This window comes from Adiantum capillus-veneris, chromosome 17 (assembly GCF_014529385.1).
Source record: "Adiantum capillus-veneris isolate H3 chromosome 17, ASM1452938v2, whole genome shotgun sequence".
NCBI classification, from domain to species: domain Eukaryota; kingdom Viridiplantae; phylum Streptophyta; class Polypodiopsida; order Polypodiales; family Pteridaceae; genus Adiantum; species Adiantum capillus-veneris.
The window spans coordinates 106,154,785-106,176,303 of NC_140947.1; the positions used below are offsets into that span (position 1 = coordinate 106,154,785).

At 42.0% G+C, this 21,519-nt stretch overlaps 1 protein-coding gene across 1 annotated transcript; it reads left to right on the forward strand.

Annotated features, from left to right (window-relative positions):
• The first annotated feature begins 18,061 nt into the window (after window positions 1-18,061).
• Window positions 18,062-21,067, forward strand: LOC147437837 (protein trichome birefringence-like 5). The gene is made up of 5 exons (XM_086487279.1): window positions 18,062-18,492; window positions 18,581-18,779; window positions 18,866-19,053; window positions 19,366-19,524; window positions 20,540-21,067. Exons 1-5 carry the CDS (start codon window positions 18,158-18,160, stop codon window positions 20,877-20,879), a joined length of 1,221 nt encoding a protein of 406 aa, XP_086343405.1. The 5' UTR covers window positions 18,062-18,157; the 3' UTR covers window positions 20,880-21,067.
• The last annotated feature ends 452 nt before the right edge of the window (window positions 21,068-21,519 follow it).

Below are 21,519 nucleotides of genomic sequence, written 5' to 3' on the forward strand. Positions count from 1 at the left end.
GCCTAACCATTGGCTCATGCACAATGTTTTTCATGGGAGCCTACTTAAGCCTTACAAAGGAGCGCCACCAAAAGAAGCAATAGTTGCAGATCCTCAAAAAATCGAAGATCAAGAAGAGAGACTTCAATCTAAGTCCATCCTACAACATGAAGACAAGGTATTAAGAAACGGTAAGATTATCCAACAATATCTTATTAAGTTTAAAAATTATCCTTTTAAAGATGCTATATGGATGCAAGGAACCTAAGTTGAGGATAATATAAACCTTGTCAATGCTTACAATGATGCCTTAGAGTAAGCATATGAAAATGCATTTTACATGAACAATGTTTTTGTCATATAAGACTCTCTCTTTCTTAAATATTGTGCACAATATTTAAGAAGTATGCATGCTTAAGATCATGTTTGTGGCAACGACGTCTTTCAAAAACCAAATAGAACTTGTCACTTACTTTGGAAGTATGATATGGACTATAGAGTAGATATGCTTATGACAGCTAAGTCTCTCGAGCATCAAATGAATTAGTCATCCATTGTAGGGTAAAAAGGGATCCTCTAACCGTTAAGAAACATGGACTAATGACTAGGCTGTATCTTCACTACCTCATAGTCGAGGGCGACTATGATTTCAAGAGAGAGTTAATGTCATAAATTCTAATATCTAACTTTATCAAATGATTTTCTCATATTAAACTGATCATTTAATATGGGAAGATAAAAAGGAAACAAGAGTTAGGATATAGATATGTGCTTCTAAACTTGTCTTAGCAGGGGACCAAAAGGAGAGATGGTTGCATCTCAATAGGGATCCAAAAGGAGACGATCTACCAAAAAGCAATGTGCAATAAGTTCTTCTAGACTTATCTCACCAAGGGACCAAGAGGAGAGATGGTTACATCTCATTAGGGGTCCAAAAGGAGATAGTCTATCAAAGACCAATGTGCATTTAAAGGAGATAAAATACCTTAGGGTTAGCTTCAATAAAGCCTCCAAAGGTTAGTGTTAAAAATCCTTAGACGTAGGACAATTAGGTACTTTAGACCTTAGGCAAGCTAGGCATGTGCTTGAGGTGCTTGTTGTGCTTAACGACTAAGGTACTTGAGGTGTTTGTCGTGCTTAATGACTAAGGTGCTTGAGGTGATCAAAGAGCAATGAGTGCTTCTAGGCTTATCTCAACAGGAGACCAAGAGGAGAAATGGTTACATCTCATTAGGGGTCCAAAAGAAGATAGTCTATCAAAGAGAAATGTGCATCTAATGGAGCTAAAACAACTTAGGGTTAGCTTCATTAAAGCCTCCAAAGGTTAGTGTTAAAAGTCCTTAGACATAGGACCTTTAGGTACTTTAGACCTTAGGCAATCTAGGCATGTCTTGAGGGGCTTGTTGTGCTTAATGACTAAGGTGCTTGAGGTGCTTGTCATGCTTAATGACTAAGAAGATTGAGGTGCCTATCGTTCTTGATGACCAAGGTGCTTGAGGTGTTCAAGTCAAAGATGAGCCCTAAAGGTAGGGGCATGAGAGAACACTCGCACACACACTCAAGGCGATCCCAAGACTCAAGAGACATTAAGGCCATATGTCAGACCCCTAGCAGTATAGCCCTTCTAATGTGTCTCAATCCTATTGGATGACCTATAGGAAGGTCCGACGAGATATTAGATTCAATTAAATAATTAATATCTTTCTCTTAAAGGGGGAAAGGAGGACACTTGTCCAAATTCTACAATTAAATAATTAAGATCTTTCTCTCAAAGGAGGAAAGGAGGACACTTGTCCAAATGCTACACCCCTTGCTTATTATGACTAGAGTCGTTCATTGGCTATAGAGACATAATTACCTAAAATTTTGTGTGATCACAAGGTCTTGTTAACATATTTACATAATCACACTCAACACGATCACAAAAAAGCCGGTTGAGAGCAATCTGGAAACCCACAAAAAGCCCATCGAGTAATTCAATTTTCCCTGCGGTCCCGTCGGGGAAACCCTAATGCCCGGCGGGCCCCCAACTAAATATATAGAAGGCCTTGATCGGGCCCGTTGGGTGTTATTTCTTGAGCCACTGTGTGTGTGTGTGTGTGTGTGTGTGTGTGTGTGTGTGTGTGTGAGAGAGAGAGAGAGAGAGAGAGAGAGAGAGAGAGAGAGAGAGAGAGAGAGAGAGAGAGAGAGAGAAGATCGCCTTCATAGATACATCAAGAGGAGAGAGGGGTTCGTGTGGGAGTGTGCTCTGTGTGCCACAACGACAGAGTCCTTGACCAAAAGACCTGGGTGTGTGTTGTGTGTGTGTGTGTGTGTGTGTGTGTGTGTGTGTGTGTGTGTTGGGTGATAGCATGCCTTTTGTTGTATTGCACAATAGTCATAAGGTACCTTACCACACAATGTGAGTGTGTTCGTAAGCTGTTTTATGAACAATGCTTACCACGGGGGTATCACCTTAGCTACGCGGAGAATATGGCATCCTTGTGGTAAATACTAGCTCATTGCCTGGGTACTACGTCGGTAACGTGGTGATTCTAGTATCCTTATGGTGGGTCAACTTCCCTTCCCCTTCCCAAAAAAACATATGGACATTGATCAATATGGTTGCTGATTCCTACAGGGATCAGAAAGTTTGACCCCCACCACAAGGTTAGGACAGTCCTGGGCAATATGAAAGTGTGTTGCAGAGACTTAAAAGAAGATCTCCCTACCACTTGCAATATGGTAAAAATAGAGTTGTGGGACAAACAATGTGAGGAACAGAAGGTAAAGATGAAGCATGTGAAAGCTCAAGACTAAGCCTCCTTACCCAAGCAATTAAGGATGGCCCAAGATACGCAAGCGAACGTAGGTGGTCGATTATATGCTAGCGGCACCGGCACAATCATGCGCACATCATTGAATGCCGAGTGCACTCATCTGATCGACATTCCCCATGAGGCTCTAGTGGACGGTGAAAGGATTGGAGCAGGCTCTTTTGGTCTATGCACATTATACACCATTAAATAATTTCTTTATTTCTAGAGCACATTACATACGTAGAAAAGTGCTACAAGGGAGGGAACAAGGCAAAATTTAATAGCTTCCAGACAAAGCAAGAAATGCAAACACTCCACCCCTCCATTGTCAGATGCATTGGGTTTACCATTGAGGCACCCTGGATCACAATCTTCCCATACTACAATGGGGATACCTTGGGAGACATGATGTACCGCCTTTTATTTTCCCAAGGGACATTCAGATGATGCATGCACATTCTACAAAATGGCTGGAGGACTTTGCCACCAGCAAATCAGCACTTACAAGAGATAGAGTCTACATGGCTCAAAGGAGTGATTGAGCAGATGCCAGCAATCTTACATGCTCTTATTGATGGCATTGCAAGTGCTCACTCAGCTAGTATGGTGCACATCGACTTACATCCTTTCAACTCGAGCACATTCTGTACAAATTGAGCACTCTCTATCGTTTCAAGATGAGCTTCAACTTATCGGGATGTGTCAATTATTTTGGCGAACCATGTGGTTTCTTCACTAATATACCAATCCTTTAGCACCAAATTTAAACTGTACGTAATACAACCATTGGTAAAAATGTGTGGAAAGGACTTTTTTTATTAATTTGCTAGCATTTTGCACTTCTTTGCATTGTCGATGAATACTTGAATGACATGTTCAATACCGATTTGTTTAATTACATTAATCAAGACCTCAAAAATGTATTTGCCACTTTTAATTGCACCAAAATTGTCAACCGCCTTTATGAATGTTTCTCCCCTTAAACAAACCAACATTACATTGACCAATGGTCTTCTTTGAACATTAGACCAACCATCACTCACAATTGTGCATCTTGAAAGAGAAATATTTTCAAGTATTATTTTGGAAACGCGCTCTTTGACTTCTATGTAACATTTGTTCAAGGGATCATTTCGTATTATGTGCTACGAAGGGGCTGAAAATCATGTTCCAAACTCATCAATTTTCTTCCATGCGGCCTTCCAATGATTGCTGTCTACCATGACTAGAGCACTTCCAGTGAAAAAATTTTCTTTGGTGTGTGCGGTTTGTGCTTCTCTTAGAGACTACATTCGCAATCTTTGATACGATGATTTTTGATGCATTTGTCCAAGTCCACCTTCATTGTGATGCTTAAAAGGAACACTTCTTGGCATTTCCTCTCCTTGTGCAGGCTGTTCTGCATGGTTAGTTGGTGTCACACGGGATTAGGAGAGTTAATATTTGGCTCTATCTGCTCTTGACATGCATCCATAACAGAGCTATGTATCCATTGTCTCTTGCCACCCTTTTTGGCGAGCTCTTCTCTCAAATGCTTTGCAATTGCAGGCACCTGAGGATGTTCACATTTCTTATAAATTTTTTTAATTCTACCCAAAAAATGGTCTTAATACGTAGTGCACCGCTCAATTTTGTAGTGAAGAAAAATTTACATTGCCACTCCATATATTGACCGCATATGTTGTGAGCATAATCTCACTCTTTGCCATGGGCTTTTTTATTCTTTATCTTCTTCATACCACTTGTGCCGACATTTTGCTCCATTGCTTTCAATTTAATACTAAAGGCATAAGAACTAGATGTTCAGTTTTAAAAACATTTTTCTTCTTTTCAATATATAATAGAAAAACCATCACTAAGAAAGTAATCAAATCTACACAGAATGGGATTCGCAATGCACTCTAGTCAATCCACATATTGACCCTAATGCAATTATAAATGTGATGATTAGTTATACCTCCTCTTCAATTTGCAAACAATAAGACACATCTATTTTCAAATGCTACAAAGGATAATCAAATTCTACACTGAAACGATGATAATTATTTGCTAAACACACATGAAAACAATGATTGGTTATCTCATGGACTAACAATCTTTCATAGTACTTAATACACTCCCTATATAAACCAATGCATAAAACAAGACAATGAAATCTTCAATACAATTACACAATTGAGGACTACTTGTACCCAATCAAGGATTGTAGCCCCCTTATGCATCCAATTCAATATATAAAAGCTATTTTCACCCAATTAAAGATTATAGCTCTCATACTGTGCAGTGAAAATCTATATCAACTCAAATCTATGATGGTGAAAAATGCAAGACTTCTAGGATCTTTATATACCCAGTACACTAGTACAAGGCATCCAACCCTTGACTATCCACTTGTCATTTACATATGCTCATCTTCTAAAACCAACTTTAGCCCTTTATGGACCAATGGCTTCATCACAATGAGCATGACTCTCCAAATTCTCAATTGTTTTGGCTTCGTACCTTTATGTTCGGTGAAAGATTCAAATATTTTTAGAAGTGGTTACCGAATTAAGAATCACGCTCGGCCCAAAAAAAGGACATGTGACTTTGTAACCTTATGTCAAAAATTCACAAGGAGATGATTGTACCCAGTGCTCAAATACACTCCCAGGGATTTGCCTAGTCAAAGTGCCAAATTTAGAAGGGCTTTTACTATATCATAAAAAAGACTGGCGGACCTGTAGGAAAAATAATCAAACCCAATGGGCTGATCGACTCTATTGGTTTTTGTAGATCATCATCAAGATCACATTAAATAAGTAACGTGATCGCGCTTTTTTATGTGTAATTACTTGTGTTATAACGTAATCGGACAATCGTGATCACGTCAGTGAACTCCCTAATTGGCTAGCCCAAGGCTCGAGCCAATAGGCTTATCGCAAGAGTAAAGTAGCAAAATTGAATCCTCTCTCTCTCTCTCTCTCTCTCTCTCTCTCATATAGTCCACAAGCCACACACACACAGTCCCCCATTGTGTGTTGTGCACAAGTCATCTCCTTCTTCAAGCTTGAGAAGTGGATATCCTACACCAACACCCCTTGGCTATGGAATACAAATCCAAGGGTTATGCTCAAAGCAGCTTATCAATCTCTCCATCTTCATTATCACTATTCTAAGATATGCTCTAAGAGTGATTATATGTGAGGAGACTACTTCTTTTATATAGAGATACATCTTCTTCTCTTCATCTTCCTCGCTCCCTACTTTCTCTCTCCACCTTTGAAGGTGTTTGAGGTCTTGGGATTGAGGCTAGGGACAAGTTCATGTTTTTGCAAGTTAGTTACAGGTGTAATATTGGTGCATGAATCTTACCATCTTCATGGCATCAACAAGGTCTCAAGGGACACAAAGCATGTATTATACCAAGTCTCTCTTCAAGGAAGAATCTATAATACAAAAGCCTTTTGGAGGGGGGACTGGCTCCAAGTAAATCCGATCCTCAATTGTTGTCAATTTCTCTAATTCTCTCTCTCTTTTCCAAGTATTTTTCATGCCAAGCTAACTATGTATAATGTTTATTTTGCTACCTTCAATCAATTACTCTGCTTATATTCATTAAGAATCCTCTCAAGGAAATGCTCACTATTGTTACTTTAATTCCGCTACAATCCATGTTATTAGCCATATGGGAGCCATATTCCATTACACTTGATAACTTCCAACCTAGCCAACAAAATTTTCTACCACCTTGGTTGGATGTATTTTGAGAACCTCTATCATGCATTCTGGTGCCCTCTCTTAGACAGATGGCCATTCCACTGTGGATATAGATGGCATGATGCCTTTGCATGTCCTTCCCTGATAAATCCTTGAAGCCGTGTGCTTTTAAACTCAAGGCTTGCATGTTATTGACATATAGAAATTTCTTCTTGCCTTGCTTGTATTGTGGAGAGATGTGCAAGGGTCAATATTTTCAAAATTGAAAACTTCAAATTTAACTTGCTTATCAATGCTAGAAAGCCCTCTCCTAGTATCGCGGGATGCCTTTGACACTTTGAAGCCTTTGAAATCATACGGCCTTTGGTGAGTCATTTCATGCCTTTGGATGGCCTCCCTCCTCGAATTTGAGAACTTGTACATGATTTTGTACCTGGCATAGAATCCTTGCTTTTGCACTCGTTATGCAAAGCCATGTTTTCTAGTCATTGCATGACACTTTTTTCTCACTTGATGCTAAGCCCAAAGACGTGAGATCGATGATTTAAGTAAGGTTCTATTGCACCCTCGCTCATGAAGGCTTTGATCATTCGCTTAAAGTTTCCTAGATAGTACAAAGTTGTGTAGTTTTACGTTCGAAACATAGCATTTGTAAGCCTTGAAACATTATGCGAAGGGGGGTGGGAACCGGTCCTTGACCACCCCAAAGTTTATTTTATTTTGAAGTGTTGGTGGCCCTTGATTGTGAATTCAAGGACACCAAGCCTAGTGATGGCGGGTACATCACACACAACTGAAAGAGAGAGAGAGAGAGAGAGAGAGAGAGAGAGAGAGAGAGAGAGAGAGAGAGAGAGAGAGAGAGAGAGAGAGAGAAGATCACATTGCACAATGTAGTGGTTGATTGCAGGCGACCCAAAAATGAGGAAGGCACCTCTCAATAGCGTGAGCAAGATGAGCTTCTCTACCGCCAATTTGGTGAAGGTCGTTGTTAGTTTGTGTGTGTGTGTGTGTGTGTGTGTGTGTGTGTGTGTGTGTGTGTGTGTGTGTGTGTGTGTAGGCGATAGTTCCTGTGTCATGCTTAATAGCACAAGCCTCGACTTTCTTCTCGACCATATCCGCTTTGCACGCACTTTGCATGGCTTCAAGCATGCATTGCATGGTGAATCGAGATAGCTTTCCTCAACCCTCCTACACCCTCCCCTTCCTTCTTCATCAAGGCGAGAGAAGGAGTGTCATAAAATCTAATATCTAATCAACCCAAATGATTTTCTCATATTAAACTAACCATTTAATGTGGGATAATAAACGGGAACAAGGGTTAGAATATAGACATGTGCTTACGGGTCTATCTCAACACAGGGCCAATGGTAAAGGGGTCCAAATGAGAGATGATATGTCAAAGAGCAAGGCTAGCTAATGGATCTTAAAGACCTTAGTGTTACCTTCATTAAAGGCCTCCAATGATTAGTGTTAAAAGTCCTTTGACCTAAGGCAAGCTAGGGATGTGTTTGAGGTGGGACCCTGGCCCAAGCTTGAGGTGCTTGTCGTGCTTGATAATTGAGATGCTTGATGACTGAGATGCTTGAGATGCTAGGGTTGTATTTGAGGTGGGAACCTGACCCAAGCTTGAGGGGCTTAAGAGTTGAGTTTGTGGTGGGAACCGAGCCCAAGGTTGAGGGGCTTGAGGTGTCACAAAAGTCAACAAGATCCCTACAAGGAGGGGGGGAGTCATGCAAGTAGGGGGGGTGGTTTGATGACCTCTCTCTTTCCCAAAGGGCACCCCTTGTAAAGAGGCAAGTAGGACACATGTCAAGCCCCTAGCTAGGTTGCCCTCAAGGAGTGTCCAAAGCCTATTGGTTGATCCCTAGAGAGGTCCAGTGAGGAATTATCTAATTATATTAATTATTTTGAGATTTTATCAAGCCCTCTCTCTCTATGAGGAAAGGAGGACACTTTTACAAGGACTACATCTATTGGTAAGTAATGCACCAGCTTGTGATTGGCTAGGCTCAAAAAGGCCAATGAGCTTTCACCTTGAGCTAGAAGAGGGGGTCGACCCAAGCAAGGAGGGGGCATGCTTGCAGGATATACTCTCCCACACACACAAACACACAAACACACACACACACACACACACACACACACACACACACACACACACACACACACACACACACACACACACACACACTCATTGTGTGAAGTGCAAAGTGCAAGAGCTCCATCTCCTTCTCCAAGCTAGTAGAGAATTGGAGAGCCTACACCAACACTCTTGGCTATGGAATGCAAATCCAACCAAGAGCCATGCTTCAATGCTTAAGCTTGCCATCTTCTCCATCTTCATTACTATTCTATTATATATGCTAGCAAGAATAGTGATGATAAGTGAGGAACTGTTTCTTTCTCCTATTCATGTTTCTTCTTCCTCTTCCCTACCCTCATTCCCCGCTAGCTCTCTTCACCTTTGAAGGTGTTTGAGGCCTTGGGGCTGAGGCTGGGGATAGTTAATGCTTTTACAAAGTCTATGTTATGCTCGTGATGCATGAAGATTTCCATCTTCACCTAGGACACGAGGAACACAAAGATTGTATTGTACCAAGTCTCTCTTGATTGGAGAATCTATAATAAAAAAACCTATTGGAGGGGGGACCGGCTCCACATAAATCTGGTTCTCAATTGTTGTCAAGTTCTCTAAACTCTTTCTCTTGCAAAAATATTGTTCATGCCAAGCTAATTAAGTACTATGATTATGTTGCTACCATCAATTAAGTTCACCCTCTATGTTCTCAAAGTAGTCTCACAAAAATGCTCTCTTTAATTCTCCTGATTCCGCTATTCTCAAAGTACATAGGCCATTTCCATTACATTGGTATCAGAGCCATTGGTTTCTCTTTTCTTGCTCAAGGAGAGAGGTCATTAAGTTATCCATGAAAGATTGGTCGTGTTAATTGCAATGGGGTAAGTGGGATAGGGATCTATTATCTTGGTTGAGAAGGACTTAGTTCAAGGTACATCGTTGGGAAGTATAGTCTTGATAATCGAGCCTCTTGGGGCTTGCCTTTGGCTTAACCATTATTGAGCTATGAGAAAGCTCCACAAGAACCATAATCAACCGACCAATGTTAGACCCTCTCCACTAGTCTTTGCAATCAACAGTGTCTAAACCATGGGTATGGCTGCTTGAGAACTAATTTACAAACGTAAAGAAGAGTAGCGACTAAGGTTTTTGAGGGTACCAAAGCACAAAGTGATTCTATACATAAGTATTATTAGCATGGCTGACAATAACCAAGAGAGTAGAATGAGCATTGATAACTTTGATTTTGCACATGAAGGTGCTAATTATGATGCCCCCATGTTTGTCAATTATCTTGTTACTAGGTTGCAGCAAGCTATAGGCAACTCTGCTTTGCAAGCCGAAGTTATTCAACAACTTCGCGCTTATGGGTTTTTCCTTCCTCTCCAAGAGGAGAGAGATCTTAGGAGGCCTCTTGATGAGACCCCCAAAAGAAGACTCTCTCCCATACGAGAGTAATAATCCAAAGAACAAGAAAGTATTGAATCTCTAAGTTCCTCTGAAGATGGGGCTCCACGAAGATGGTGGTCTAGACGGTCGCCAAATCCTCCGAAGAGGAAATGGTCAACCCACAACCCTTCTCCTCGTCACTCTAAAAGGAAAGACAGGAAACAAAGGAATAAAAGGGCAAGAAAGAGGTGACCCTCTTCTCCTTATTCTTCACCTTCCTCCTCTTCCGAGACAAAATAATGGCTATTCTCCTAGAGAATACAAGAGGGGAGGAGATCACAAATCTTACCCTGCATGGCGAAGGTCACAAAAGCTCAAGAAGTTCAAAGAGGGAGGAAAGAGTATCTCTTTTGTCACCTATGATGGCACCTTTGGTGCTACTGACAAAGTATTGGCCTTCATCCAGCAATTTGATGCGCCTTTGGAGACGAGGGCTTCACAGAGTCCTCCAAGCTAGGCCATGTAGCTACGCATTTCCAAAATTTGGCTCATCAATGGTGGGCGAGCGTTCATGGCAATGGAAAAGCCCCAAAGACATGGAAAACTCTATGAGTTTCCATCATGAAGCAATTCCTTGCAAACGACAAAGTGCTTACTGAAGGGTGGAGTTTGAAGCTTCTCTCTCATGAGTCTACCCACAAATATGTGGTCAAGTTTTGGGATTTACATCTCAAGGCTACTATCTTTCAAAAGATAGACTTTGTCGAGAAAAAGAAAAAAATTTGTGCAGGATTACCTGAAGAGATGGTCGAGTACGTTAACTCTCAACGGCCTGGTACTATCACCGAAGTAATCCACCACACTATGGTTCTTCGCGCATCACTTTCCAACAAGGGGCTAGAAGGAATGTCAAGCCCATGGAAAGCAAAGACAAAAGTGATGCAAAGGGGAAAACCAATGCCCAAAATTCTTCCCAAGGCAATTCCAACAACAACAACAATCAGTCCAAGAAGAAGGGAGTTTACAAAGGTAAAAATAAACTCACCTGAAGAGCTTGAAGCTTCGCAAGGACCATAAATGTTTTAAGTGTGAGGAGCAAGGACATGGTTATCGTTCTTGCCCGAATAGAAATTCCCGCATTGAGACTCCTAGAGCTTCCACTATCGAAGCTCCAAAAGAGGATGCTCATTGCAAAGGATCATCTCTCTCCTATTCATGGGGAAAGGTAAGGGAGCATGATGTCTTCATCTTGTTTGACCTTGGCTCTACTCACAACTTCATATCAATGGAGTTGGCCACCAAGTTGGGCATTCAAGCTTTTGAGATGGGAGATATTGTAACGGCTGACACAACTTTCAAGGGACAACAAGCCTTCGCTACTCGCTTGATTGGGAAATTAAGGCTTCATGTTCAAAGCTACGTCGACAAAAAATACTTTTTCATCTCTCCTCTCCAACATGAGGATGCTATTCTAGGGGCACCATGGTTCAACCGCATGGCTGCCAACATGAAGTTCCCTAAAAGGAGAATCTCCTTCACCTACAGGGAAAAGAGCATGTATATAAATGCTAGTGAGTCTAGTTGTACTATACCACTTGTAAATCCTCCTGCTTTTGATAAATCAATGAAGATTTGAGTTTTTGCGTACATGATTTTTATCGAAGAGACCCTAAAAGAGTTTCATCGAATGTAAATGGTAGGAATTAAGAACAGTTAGACTTGTCTAATTTTCTAAAAGAATGTGTTTATCAATGATATCCCTATGGACTTACCTCCAAAACGAGGGGATGATGACCATCAAATTGAGCTCCTACCAGGAAACTCACCGCCTAGCAGGCGTCCTTATCGAGTTTCCCAAGCTCAACAAAAGGAGATCATGAGGCAAGTACAAGAACTGGTAGACAAAGGGATGGTGAGGCCTAGCTCCTCTCCCTTTTGTTCTCCAGTCCTTTTAGTGCAAAAGAAAGATGGTACATACCGCATGTGTGTAGACTATCGAGCACTAAACCATATCACTATCAAAAGCAAATTTCCCGTGCCTTGGGTATAAGATATGTTTGATAAGCTACAAGGCTCTACCTTCTTCAAAAGGATTGAAGAAGCCTTAAAAGTGGTTATCATAAGGATAGTGGATGAAGATATCTTAAAGACCGCGTTTCGTACAACGTTTAGTCTTTATGAATATCTAGTCATGCCTTTTGGATTGACTAATGCACCAGCCATGCTCAATTGTTTAATGGAGAAAATATTTAGCCCTACCAAAAATTCATTGGAGTGTTCTTTGATGATATCATTATCTACCCCAAGTCCTTGGAGGAGCACAAACAACATCTCCAAGTGATTTTTCAGGCATTGAGGGAGAACAAGCCTTTTCTCAATCAAAAGAGAAGTGAATTTTTTCTTCAAGAGATTCAATACTTAGGTCATATTATCTCTCACGATGGTATCCGTATGGATCCATCAAAGTTGGAAGTAGTAAAAGCATGGCATAATCTAAGGAACCTACCTGAGCTAAGAAGATTTATTGGTATGTGTGCATACTATAGATGCTTCATAGAAAAATTCTCTCAAATAGTAGGACCATTACATGACTGAACAAAGAAGAATGTTAAGTACATATGGATTGCTAAGGAGCAAAATGCTTTTGACAAGCTCAAACAGAAGCTTATCTCCCAAGCAGTCCTTATGCTTCCGGATCTCTCAAAGCCATTTGAGGTCCAATGTGATACTTGTGGTGATTGCCTTGGAGCAGTCTTGCTTCAAGAAGGGCATGCCATAGCATATGAGAGCCGAAGGCTCAATACAGATGAACGATTCTTGGGCATTTATGAGAAAGAGCTTTTAGTTGTTCTACATACCCTAGACACATGGAAGCACTATCTATTGGGGACTCCATTTATTTTACAAATAGACCACCCAAGTCTCAACAAGTACTTCATGACTCAAAGCAAGCTTTTCGACAAACAAATGAGGTGGAAAATTTTGTTTTCCAATTTTATTTCCTATTTCTCACATTGCTGGTAAACACAATCAAGTGGCCGATGCACTTTCACGACGACCAAAAGTTAATGCAGTGTCTATAACACTCACAATGATCTATCTTCTATGATAGATGAGTATGCTACTGAACCTGACTTTAAAGACATAATGTCAGTCCTTGCTTTGGGAAATAAAGAGGAACCATTCACCTTGCAGGATGGTTATCTTCTCCATGGAAATAGGCTATGTGTTACCCAAACGAATGAGGTGGACAAATTTTCTTTCGCAATTTTATTTTCATATTTTCTCACATTGCTAGTAAGCACAATCAAGTGGCCGATGCACTTTCAGGACGACCAAAAGTTACTGTAGCGTCTATAACTACTCACAATGATCTATCTTCTATGATAGATGGTATGCTACTGGCCCTGACTTGAAAGACATAATTTCAGCCCTTGCTTTGGGGAAGAAAGAGGAACCATTCACCTTGCAGGATGGTTATCTTCTCCATGGCAATAGGCTATGTGATACCCACTCCCTTCGTGAGAAAGTCATGTATGAATCCCATGATCCTCCCTATGCGGGGCATAGAGGCATTCAACCTACTCTTTGAGAAGTTGAGACGTACTTCTATTGGCCCACCATGAAAGTAGACATACAAGAGTATGTTTCAAAATGTGTGGTATGCCAAAAGACTAAGTATCATAAAGGGAAGCAACCTGGATTAGTCCAGCCATTGCCTATCCCTAATTCACCATGGGAGAGTATATCCATGGATTTTATCTTTGGATTACCTAAGTCTATCCATGGGAATACGAGAATATGTACAATAGTCAACAAGCAAGCACACTTAATTCCTATCAAAAAGACTATTAAGGCACACCAAATGGCAACTCTCTTCATATCCCAGATTTTCAAACACCATGGATTGCCAACATCCATTGTGTCAGATAGAGATCCTAGAATGACCAATAATTTTTGGAAAGGTCTCTTTGAAAATCTAGGTGCAAGATTTGAATTTCTCTTCAGCCTATTACCCACAAAAGGATGGCCAAAGTGAGATAGCCAATCTTACGATACTCGATCTACTAAAGACTTATGTTACAGAAGTAGATCAATGCTCACGATGGGGAAAGTACTTACCCTTTGTAGAGTATGCATACAATAATAATGTCCATACTTCTATGGGAAAATCCCCTTTTGAAATCATAGAGGGAAGACCTAAAAGTTCCTTGCTACTTAAAGTACATGGGAAGATCTTCGATGCCAATGAGTATGGTGGTGACCTACAAGAATCTTTCCAAAAGATTAAGGAGGCTATATCCATTTCTCAACAAAGGGAAAAAGCTGCTGCTGACAAGCATATAAGAGCCCTAACATTTAAAGAAAATGATTGGGTCCTACTTAAGTTTCCCAAGGCTCAATTGAGGCAAACGACGCGAAAAAATCCTACAGGCCATCAAAAGTGTTATGCTAAACTACCAAAAAGATACTATGGTCGTCTTCAAATTTTGAAGCTAATCGATGAGATGGCTTATCAGCTCAAGTTGCCCGACCATTGACTCATACAATGCTTTTCATGTGAGCCTACTTAAGCCCTACAAAAGAGAGCCCCCAAGTGAACCAATTATTGAAGACCCTCCTGAAATCGAAGACCAAGAAGAGGTGCTACAACCCGAAGCTATCCTTCGGCATGAAGACAAGGTACTATGACATGGTAAGATTATCTAGCGATATCTTATTAAGTTCAAAAATTATCTTTTTGAAGATGCTACATGGATGCAAGGAATAGAGCTTAAGGATAGTATGAACCTTGTGAATGCTTACAATGCTACATTAGAGTAAGCAAATGTACAAATTTCTTTTCAGCGACCAATGTTTTTGTCTTATAAGACTAATTCTATTTTTATTGTGCACAAATTTAAATAATATGCATGCTTTCAATCATGTTTTTGATGACGATGAATTTGTCACTCTACTTGGGAGAATGACATGGACTAAAGAGTAGACATGCTTGCGGAAACTATGTCTCCCAAGCACCAAATGGATCAGTCATCCATCCTGGAATGATGTCGTAGGGTAAAAAGGGATCCTCTACCCACTAAGAAACATTGACTAATGACTAAGGCTTTATCTCTTCTACCTCATAGTCGAGGACGACTATGATTTCAAGAGAGAGGTAATGTCATAAAATCTAATATCTAATCAACCCAAATGATTTTCTCATATTAAAATGATCATTTAATGTGGGATAATGAACGGGAACAAGGGTTAGAATATAGACATGTGCTTACGGGTCTGTCTCAACACAGGGCCAATGGTAAAGGGGTCCAAGTGAGAGATGATTTGTCAAAGAGCAAGGCTAGCTAATGGAGCTCAAAGACCTTAGGGTTAGCTTCATTAAAGACCTCCAATGGTTAGTGTTAAAAGTCCTTTGACCTTAGGAAAGCTAGGGCTATGTTTGAGGTGGAAATTCGGCCCAAGCTTGAGGTGCTTGTTGTGCTTGATAATTGAGATGCTTGAGGTGCTTGATGACTGAGTGCTTGAGGTGCTTGATGATTGAGATGCTTGAGATGATTGAGGCGCTTGATGACTAAGATGATTGAGGTGGTTGTCATGGTTGAGATGCTAGGGTTGTACTTTAGCTGGGAACTCGACCCAAGCTTGAGGGGCTTAAGGGCCGAGCTTGTGGTGGAAATCGGGACCAAGGTTGAGGGGCTTGAGGTGTCACAAAAGTCAACAAGATCCCTACAAGGAGGGGGGCGAGCCATGCAAGTAGGGAGGGTGGTTTGATGACCTCTCTCTCTCTCTCCCCCAAAGGGCACCCCTTGTCACAAGGCAAGTAGGACACATGTCAACCCCCTGGCTAGGTTTCCCTCAAGGAGTGTCCCTTTCCTCCCTTTGTCGAGAGCATGAGGCTGCCCCGAGTTTCTTCTACTTCTTCTTCGAGAGTGTGTGAGAAAGCTCCCTATCTCTCTTCTCTTCTTCTCCTTTCCACCCACCCCACACTAAGTCCCCATTGCCTTGCTCGTAGCCTCTTTTCTCCTTCCCTTCATTGAGAGCACGAGACCACCCCAAGTTTCTTATGCTTCGAAACAACAAGAGAGAGCGTGTGGGAAAGCTCTCCCCCTCTCTCTTCCTCTTCTCCTCCCTTCCTTCCACTCCACACAAACTCCCCTCTGCCCTGGTCTTCTTCAACTCCAAAAACTCCATCTTTCATACATCGAAAATCTCCCTTTGGTGCTTGTTCAATCCCCTCCAAAAATAGCATAAAAAAAGTGTGTGTGTGTGTTTTTTTTTTGGGGGTCCAATTTTAGCAACTCAAACAACCCACAATTTGTGATACCTGGTGTGAGAGCACTAAGATTTGTATACACCCTAGCCCCCATTTCATCGAAAATACATGTGGGATTATTTACTGACATGCGGCACTCTCTTTTGCTTTGCCCCTTCCAAAACCTCGACACAAAATCACATGGACATGATTCATTGGCCATAACTTGCTCTCTTGGAGCCCTAACGAGTCTTCAAAAAGCTCGACTTGATGTGAATCTTGCCGTACAAAATGAAATTACTAGAGGTCACAAACAAATTGGAAAAATCCATCAATCAAAGTTGTAAAAGATCCATTACTCGAGCTTATTTGACCACATCAGGCACACCTCGAACCTGGTCGAAGCCCGAACAAATCTGGTAGGATCTTGAACTCAAATCCCTTGTGTCCAACCTTGTTTTCCACATAAATACATATCGAGCCACCATTTGCAAACAAATCTGACACACACCAATCTGCAGAATTGCATAAATGGCTTTTGCTTTCTACTTTTTTTATCCTGCCCGTAGAATGGCACCACCATGCATGCGTGTAGGGATTCTTGTCCCAAAGGTGAAACCACAACAATAAAAGGTAAATGCAAACACAAAATTCGTAAACTCGTGCGCCCCCACAAAATCGAACGATTGTGGTGGTCGTTGTTTTTGTGATTCCCACCTCTTGGGGTTCATTCAAGATCTCGTGGGATATAGTATCGATGCTGGCCTTCCCATAGGGCGGGTCAAAGTGCTTTTAGAGTGTCATGTACCATACCAACAAAATCCGTTTTTTGAGGCCCCAATCATAGACGAAAGCACTGCCCTAGGAGGTGAGATTGAGGATGGACGAGAATCTCAAGGCAAGTCGAAGGTCGACAAAAAGTCAATGACATTGACCACTCCCCTCATAGCCGGGTTTCAAAGTTTCAAACTCACAATCCTTATCTACGTAAAAATTGAGTGCCCTATAATAAGGAGCATTTCACATAGGAGGGGGTCAACCCCTGCAAGCGCAATCGTGGATGGTTTCATGCGGATGGCAGGGGTCAATTCCTGCCCAATTTTGTAACTCCACTCAAATGGGTGGACTTTGGCAAACCTTTACCAGTTGAGGAGTCACCTAGCGGAGGTCCAGCGAGTGCGAGAGTACCGGTTGAAGAGGCAAGGTTGTGCAGATGGGGCAGCAGGGGTTGCCAGTTAACTGCAACACCCTCATCACTAAAGGGCACGGGTAATTTAATGAAGCCCAAGCGGTGGGATATACGACAGCGAAGCTAGGACACGGGGATCGGGACGTGCACAGCCGTAAGATGGCCAAGGTATACTAGGACACGAAAAAGTAAACTTGGACAAGTAGGGAGCCTGTCCAAGTTTACTTATGATTTTATGGTTTGCCCACATGTCAACTTGCCCGTCGTTGGCGTAGCGATTAGTGCATTGGGCTCTCATGGCGGTGGCGAGGGTTCGAGTCCCCGTGCCTGCGCGACGATCGCCTATTTTTTACCACCCTCCATTCGCCTCGAGATTCTCCCTTTCGAACTCCACCGCGGATCCCATCTCTCTCTACCCGTGCCCTTTAGTGTTGAGGCTGCAACACCTGCCCTTGTTTTCGAACGGGATGCCCTAAGTTCTAACTACATGCTCACGTGCATTTCATTGCATGGTCATAAAAGTATACCTCCCAAGGCTGGCAAAGTAACTCCTAACTTTAAAGTCGGGCCTCAAACTAAGACCATCGGACGGCTGCTGCTGCCTCATCGAGGACGCGTGCTACGTGGCGTGTCGAGTGTAAAACGTCATCCGCAGTAGGCATCATTTCCCAAATTTTCCCTCTGCCTACCGGAATTTCCTGCAGCCATTGCAGGGACCCGTTCTCTCTCTCTCTCTCTCTCTCTCTCTCTCTCTCTGTGTTGTGTGCTGAGGCATGTCGATGGCGAGGGGAGTTGGCTGCAGCTGGACCGCCCTCGCCCTACTCCTCCTTCTCCTCATCTCGCTCCTCACTCTCGTCTGGCAGCCGCTCATGCCTCGTCTGTTGCCTTCATCAAGCAGCTTGCTGTGGAGCAAGCGATTGAGCCGACGAAAGCCGTACTGTGATCCCTTCAGCGATGGGCAATGGGTGAACAACGCAAGTCAGGGACCCGTCTATAAGCCTGGTTCCTGTCCCTTCATCGAGGACGCATTCGGCTGCTCCGCTAATGGCAGGCCCGACTCTGCATTTACTCACTGGTCATGGCGCCCTCACTCCTGCGCCCTTCCTCCGTAAGTCTCCCTCCAATTATGTACATGTCGCATGCCTGCACTTCCACCCAGCCCTCATAATGTGCTGAACACATTCAGGATGCATCAGGTTTGATGGGCGACATCTCCTGGAGCATCTGCAAGGCAAGCGCATGGTCTTTGTGGGTGACTCATTGAGCAGGAACCAGTGGGAGTCCATGCTCTGCCTTCTTTTTCAAGCCCTGCCCAACCGTACGAGAGTGGTGGATGCCAGTGGCGGGGCCCTGCGAGTGACTAAGGAAAAAGGGGCTCTTCATTTCATCTTTCAGGCAAAATGGCTATTTTTCCTTCTTCTGCGCTTGCAGGCTTTTTTGCACATGCATGGCATGACACATTTAAGGTCTCTGTTTCCCAGGATTACGACTGCCACGTTGAGTACTATGGCTCCCATTTCTTGGTTGAGGAAGAGTACGACAGTAGCACATCAAGGCTGCGAGCAGTGCGGCTTGACCGAGTGCACTCATCACATGTCCATTGGAAAAATGCAGATGTGCTTGTCTTTACAACTGGGCATTGGTGGACGCACGGCAAGACTGCCCGCGGGTAGCTCTCTGTTTGGGAGTTGATGAATGCATGTGCATGGTGATCATCAATTTTCGGGAAAAGTGTGTCACAGCTTACAATCACACCCCTTGAAAATTGAATTATGCTGGTTAAAAGAAAGAGGAAAAGGAAAATTTCTGCCTAAAATTGGAGCAAAATAGTGAAAAAATAGCTCAGGTTTCTACGATTTCCTCTTTGAAAAAGCATAGAAAGGAATGGTGTATAGTTACGCTAAAGATTTTCCCTGAACATTGATGCTGATGTACATGCAGGCTGGGCTCATGTTTTTAGTTGTGTACTTGGGTAGGAAAGGAGGTACTTTTATCGAGTAGGAGACAAGCTGTATCCCAAACTCAATCTGATGGTGGCCTTTAAAATTGCTCTACAAACTTGGGCAGCATGGGTGGACACTTATATGAAAGAAGAGACAGCAAGGGTATTTCTTATGGGCTACTCTCCGGGCCACTACAGGTAAGCCCACAAACTAACTCCCGGTCGATATAACTAAAACATTAAATTAGTGTATCGAGAAACATTTTGTGTATTTCATTGTTTCGTCGTTTTGAGGCGTTGCGATTCATTTTGTTGTATATATGTTGTACATATATATTTCATTGTATATACGTTTTGAGCCAGTTGTTTCTAGAGGTTATAGAAAACGTAATGTTTATGAGTCTAGTAGGTGGATATATCCTACACACATGGTCACACAAGTGGTAAACTATCTTGCACTAATTGTGAATTTTAAAAATTAGACCAATTTTTTCTTTGAATGTGAGAAACGCATTTCGTCCCGCTTGTTTCGAGTTTGTTTCAAAAAGTCTCGAGCATTTCTTGTTTTGCTTTGTTTCAAGGGGACGAAACGCGTTCTCACGTCTCATTGGCACTCTCTCAGAGTAGAAATTTTCAATGCACCCATGAAGTTTATGGAAATTCCCAAAATACCCTTGTACAATGTTTGGATGGATTGCTCCAATCTTTGCATAGTTTATTCTTTTGGACAATAGAGATTTATCTTTAAGGGTCTTAGACAAAAAAATTCACCAATTATGTGACAAACAGAGGTGTTCGTGCCTCCAAATAATGAACCATTATATTTAGAGAGCCCACAATACCTGCTAAGATCCTAGTTTGTTTAGCTTCTCTTGAGACAAGACCAATTTTCTTATGAATCTCTTCGGAGACATTTAGACTTACAGCAAGGTATTTTGAGAATTTTGGAAAAATTTGAGGGACTTTTATGCAATTTATGAGGGGTAGTTTGGATGTCTTTTTTTATATATTTGAGGGATCTTTTGGGGATTTCAACAAACTTCAGGGGATTTTGGTAATTTTGTCTTGTTTATTCTTTATGTTAGGAGGTTGCAATCCTAGAATAATTAGGCATTTCATTTTATGGATCTGTTTACTGAAATCCATTTTGTTTGTGAGCTTATCATGCAAAAGTTACAGTAATGTAGCTAGCCTTAGGTATGATTTTGTTTAGGGGAGGCAGCTGGAATCGGGGCGGCGAATGTCAAAGTGCAACTCGACCCATTGCAAATGAATCTCAATTGCCCGAGTTTCCGGAGAAGATGCAAGCGATTGAGGAGATTATTCACTGCGTGAAGTTCCCGGTGAAGCTCCTCAACATAACCAAGCTTTCAAGCTACAGAAGTGATGGGCATCCGTCAATTTATGGTTTTAAAGATGTGCATCGTTACCAGGATTGCAGCCATTGGTGCTTGCCAGGGGTTCCCGATGTTTGGAATATACTCCTCTATTATTTGCTTGTTGTGGACACTAATGTCAGTATTGCCAGAGACAACCTCAAAGGCGCTGTATGATGAATAGTAGAAATTGAGATGGTGGTCACTATTTTTCCCTAGTGTATTCAGCAACACACAAAAAAGCTTATTATCGCATCCTGACAAGAATTAAACCCTTGTTGATGTTGTCTTTGGAAGTTTCTAGAAGATGGCTCAGCGTGCGTACGGGCATGGTGGATTATCCAGAAGATGCAGGGTTCCTCAGTGCTATTTATCTTGCGTGTGTTTCGAGTTTACAATTTTGTGTAATGCAGATGCATGGAGTGACGTAGGGATGAAGAGTGCCATGCTTATGCTATTCCGATTGCGATCCTTGCGACAGGAGATTAACTTTGACATCCATACCCATGGCAAACACCATGTTAGCTGTGCATGACCCAAAGAACTTTGAGGATGCTGATGAGACAAATGTTGGGCATTGCAAGCAATGTGTGGAATTGTTATATGTGCTTTCGGTTGCAGGTTGTGAAATAGACTAAGTCGCATGGATGCTCGTGCTTTGATGTAACTTTGCCTTGTGTTTTGCGACTACATCGGATTTGATGGGTCAATTTTCTAAGCAAGGCGAAGGCTTTATCAATAGGAAGGTGAGAGCCCCAAGAAAACTCTGTTGTGTAGATGACCACAGGAGACAGATTTGTGCAAAAGCTAGGTTGAG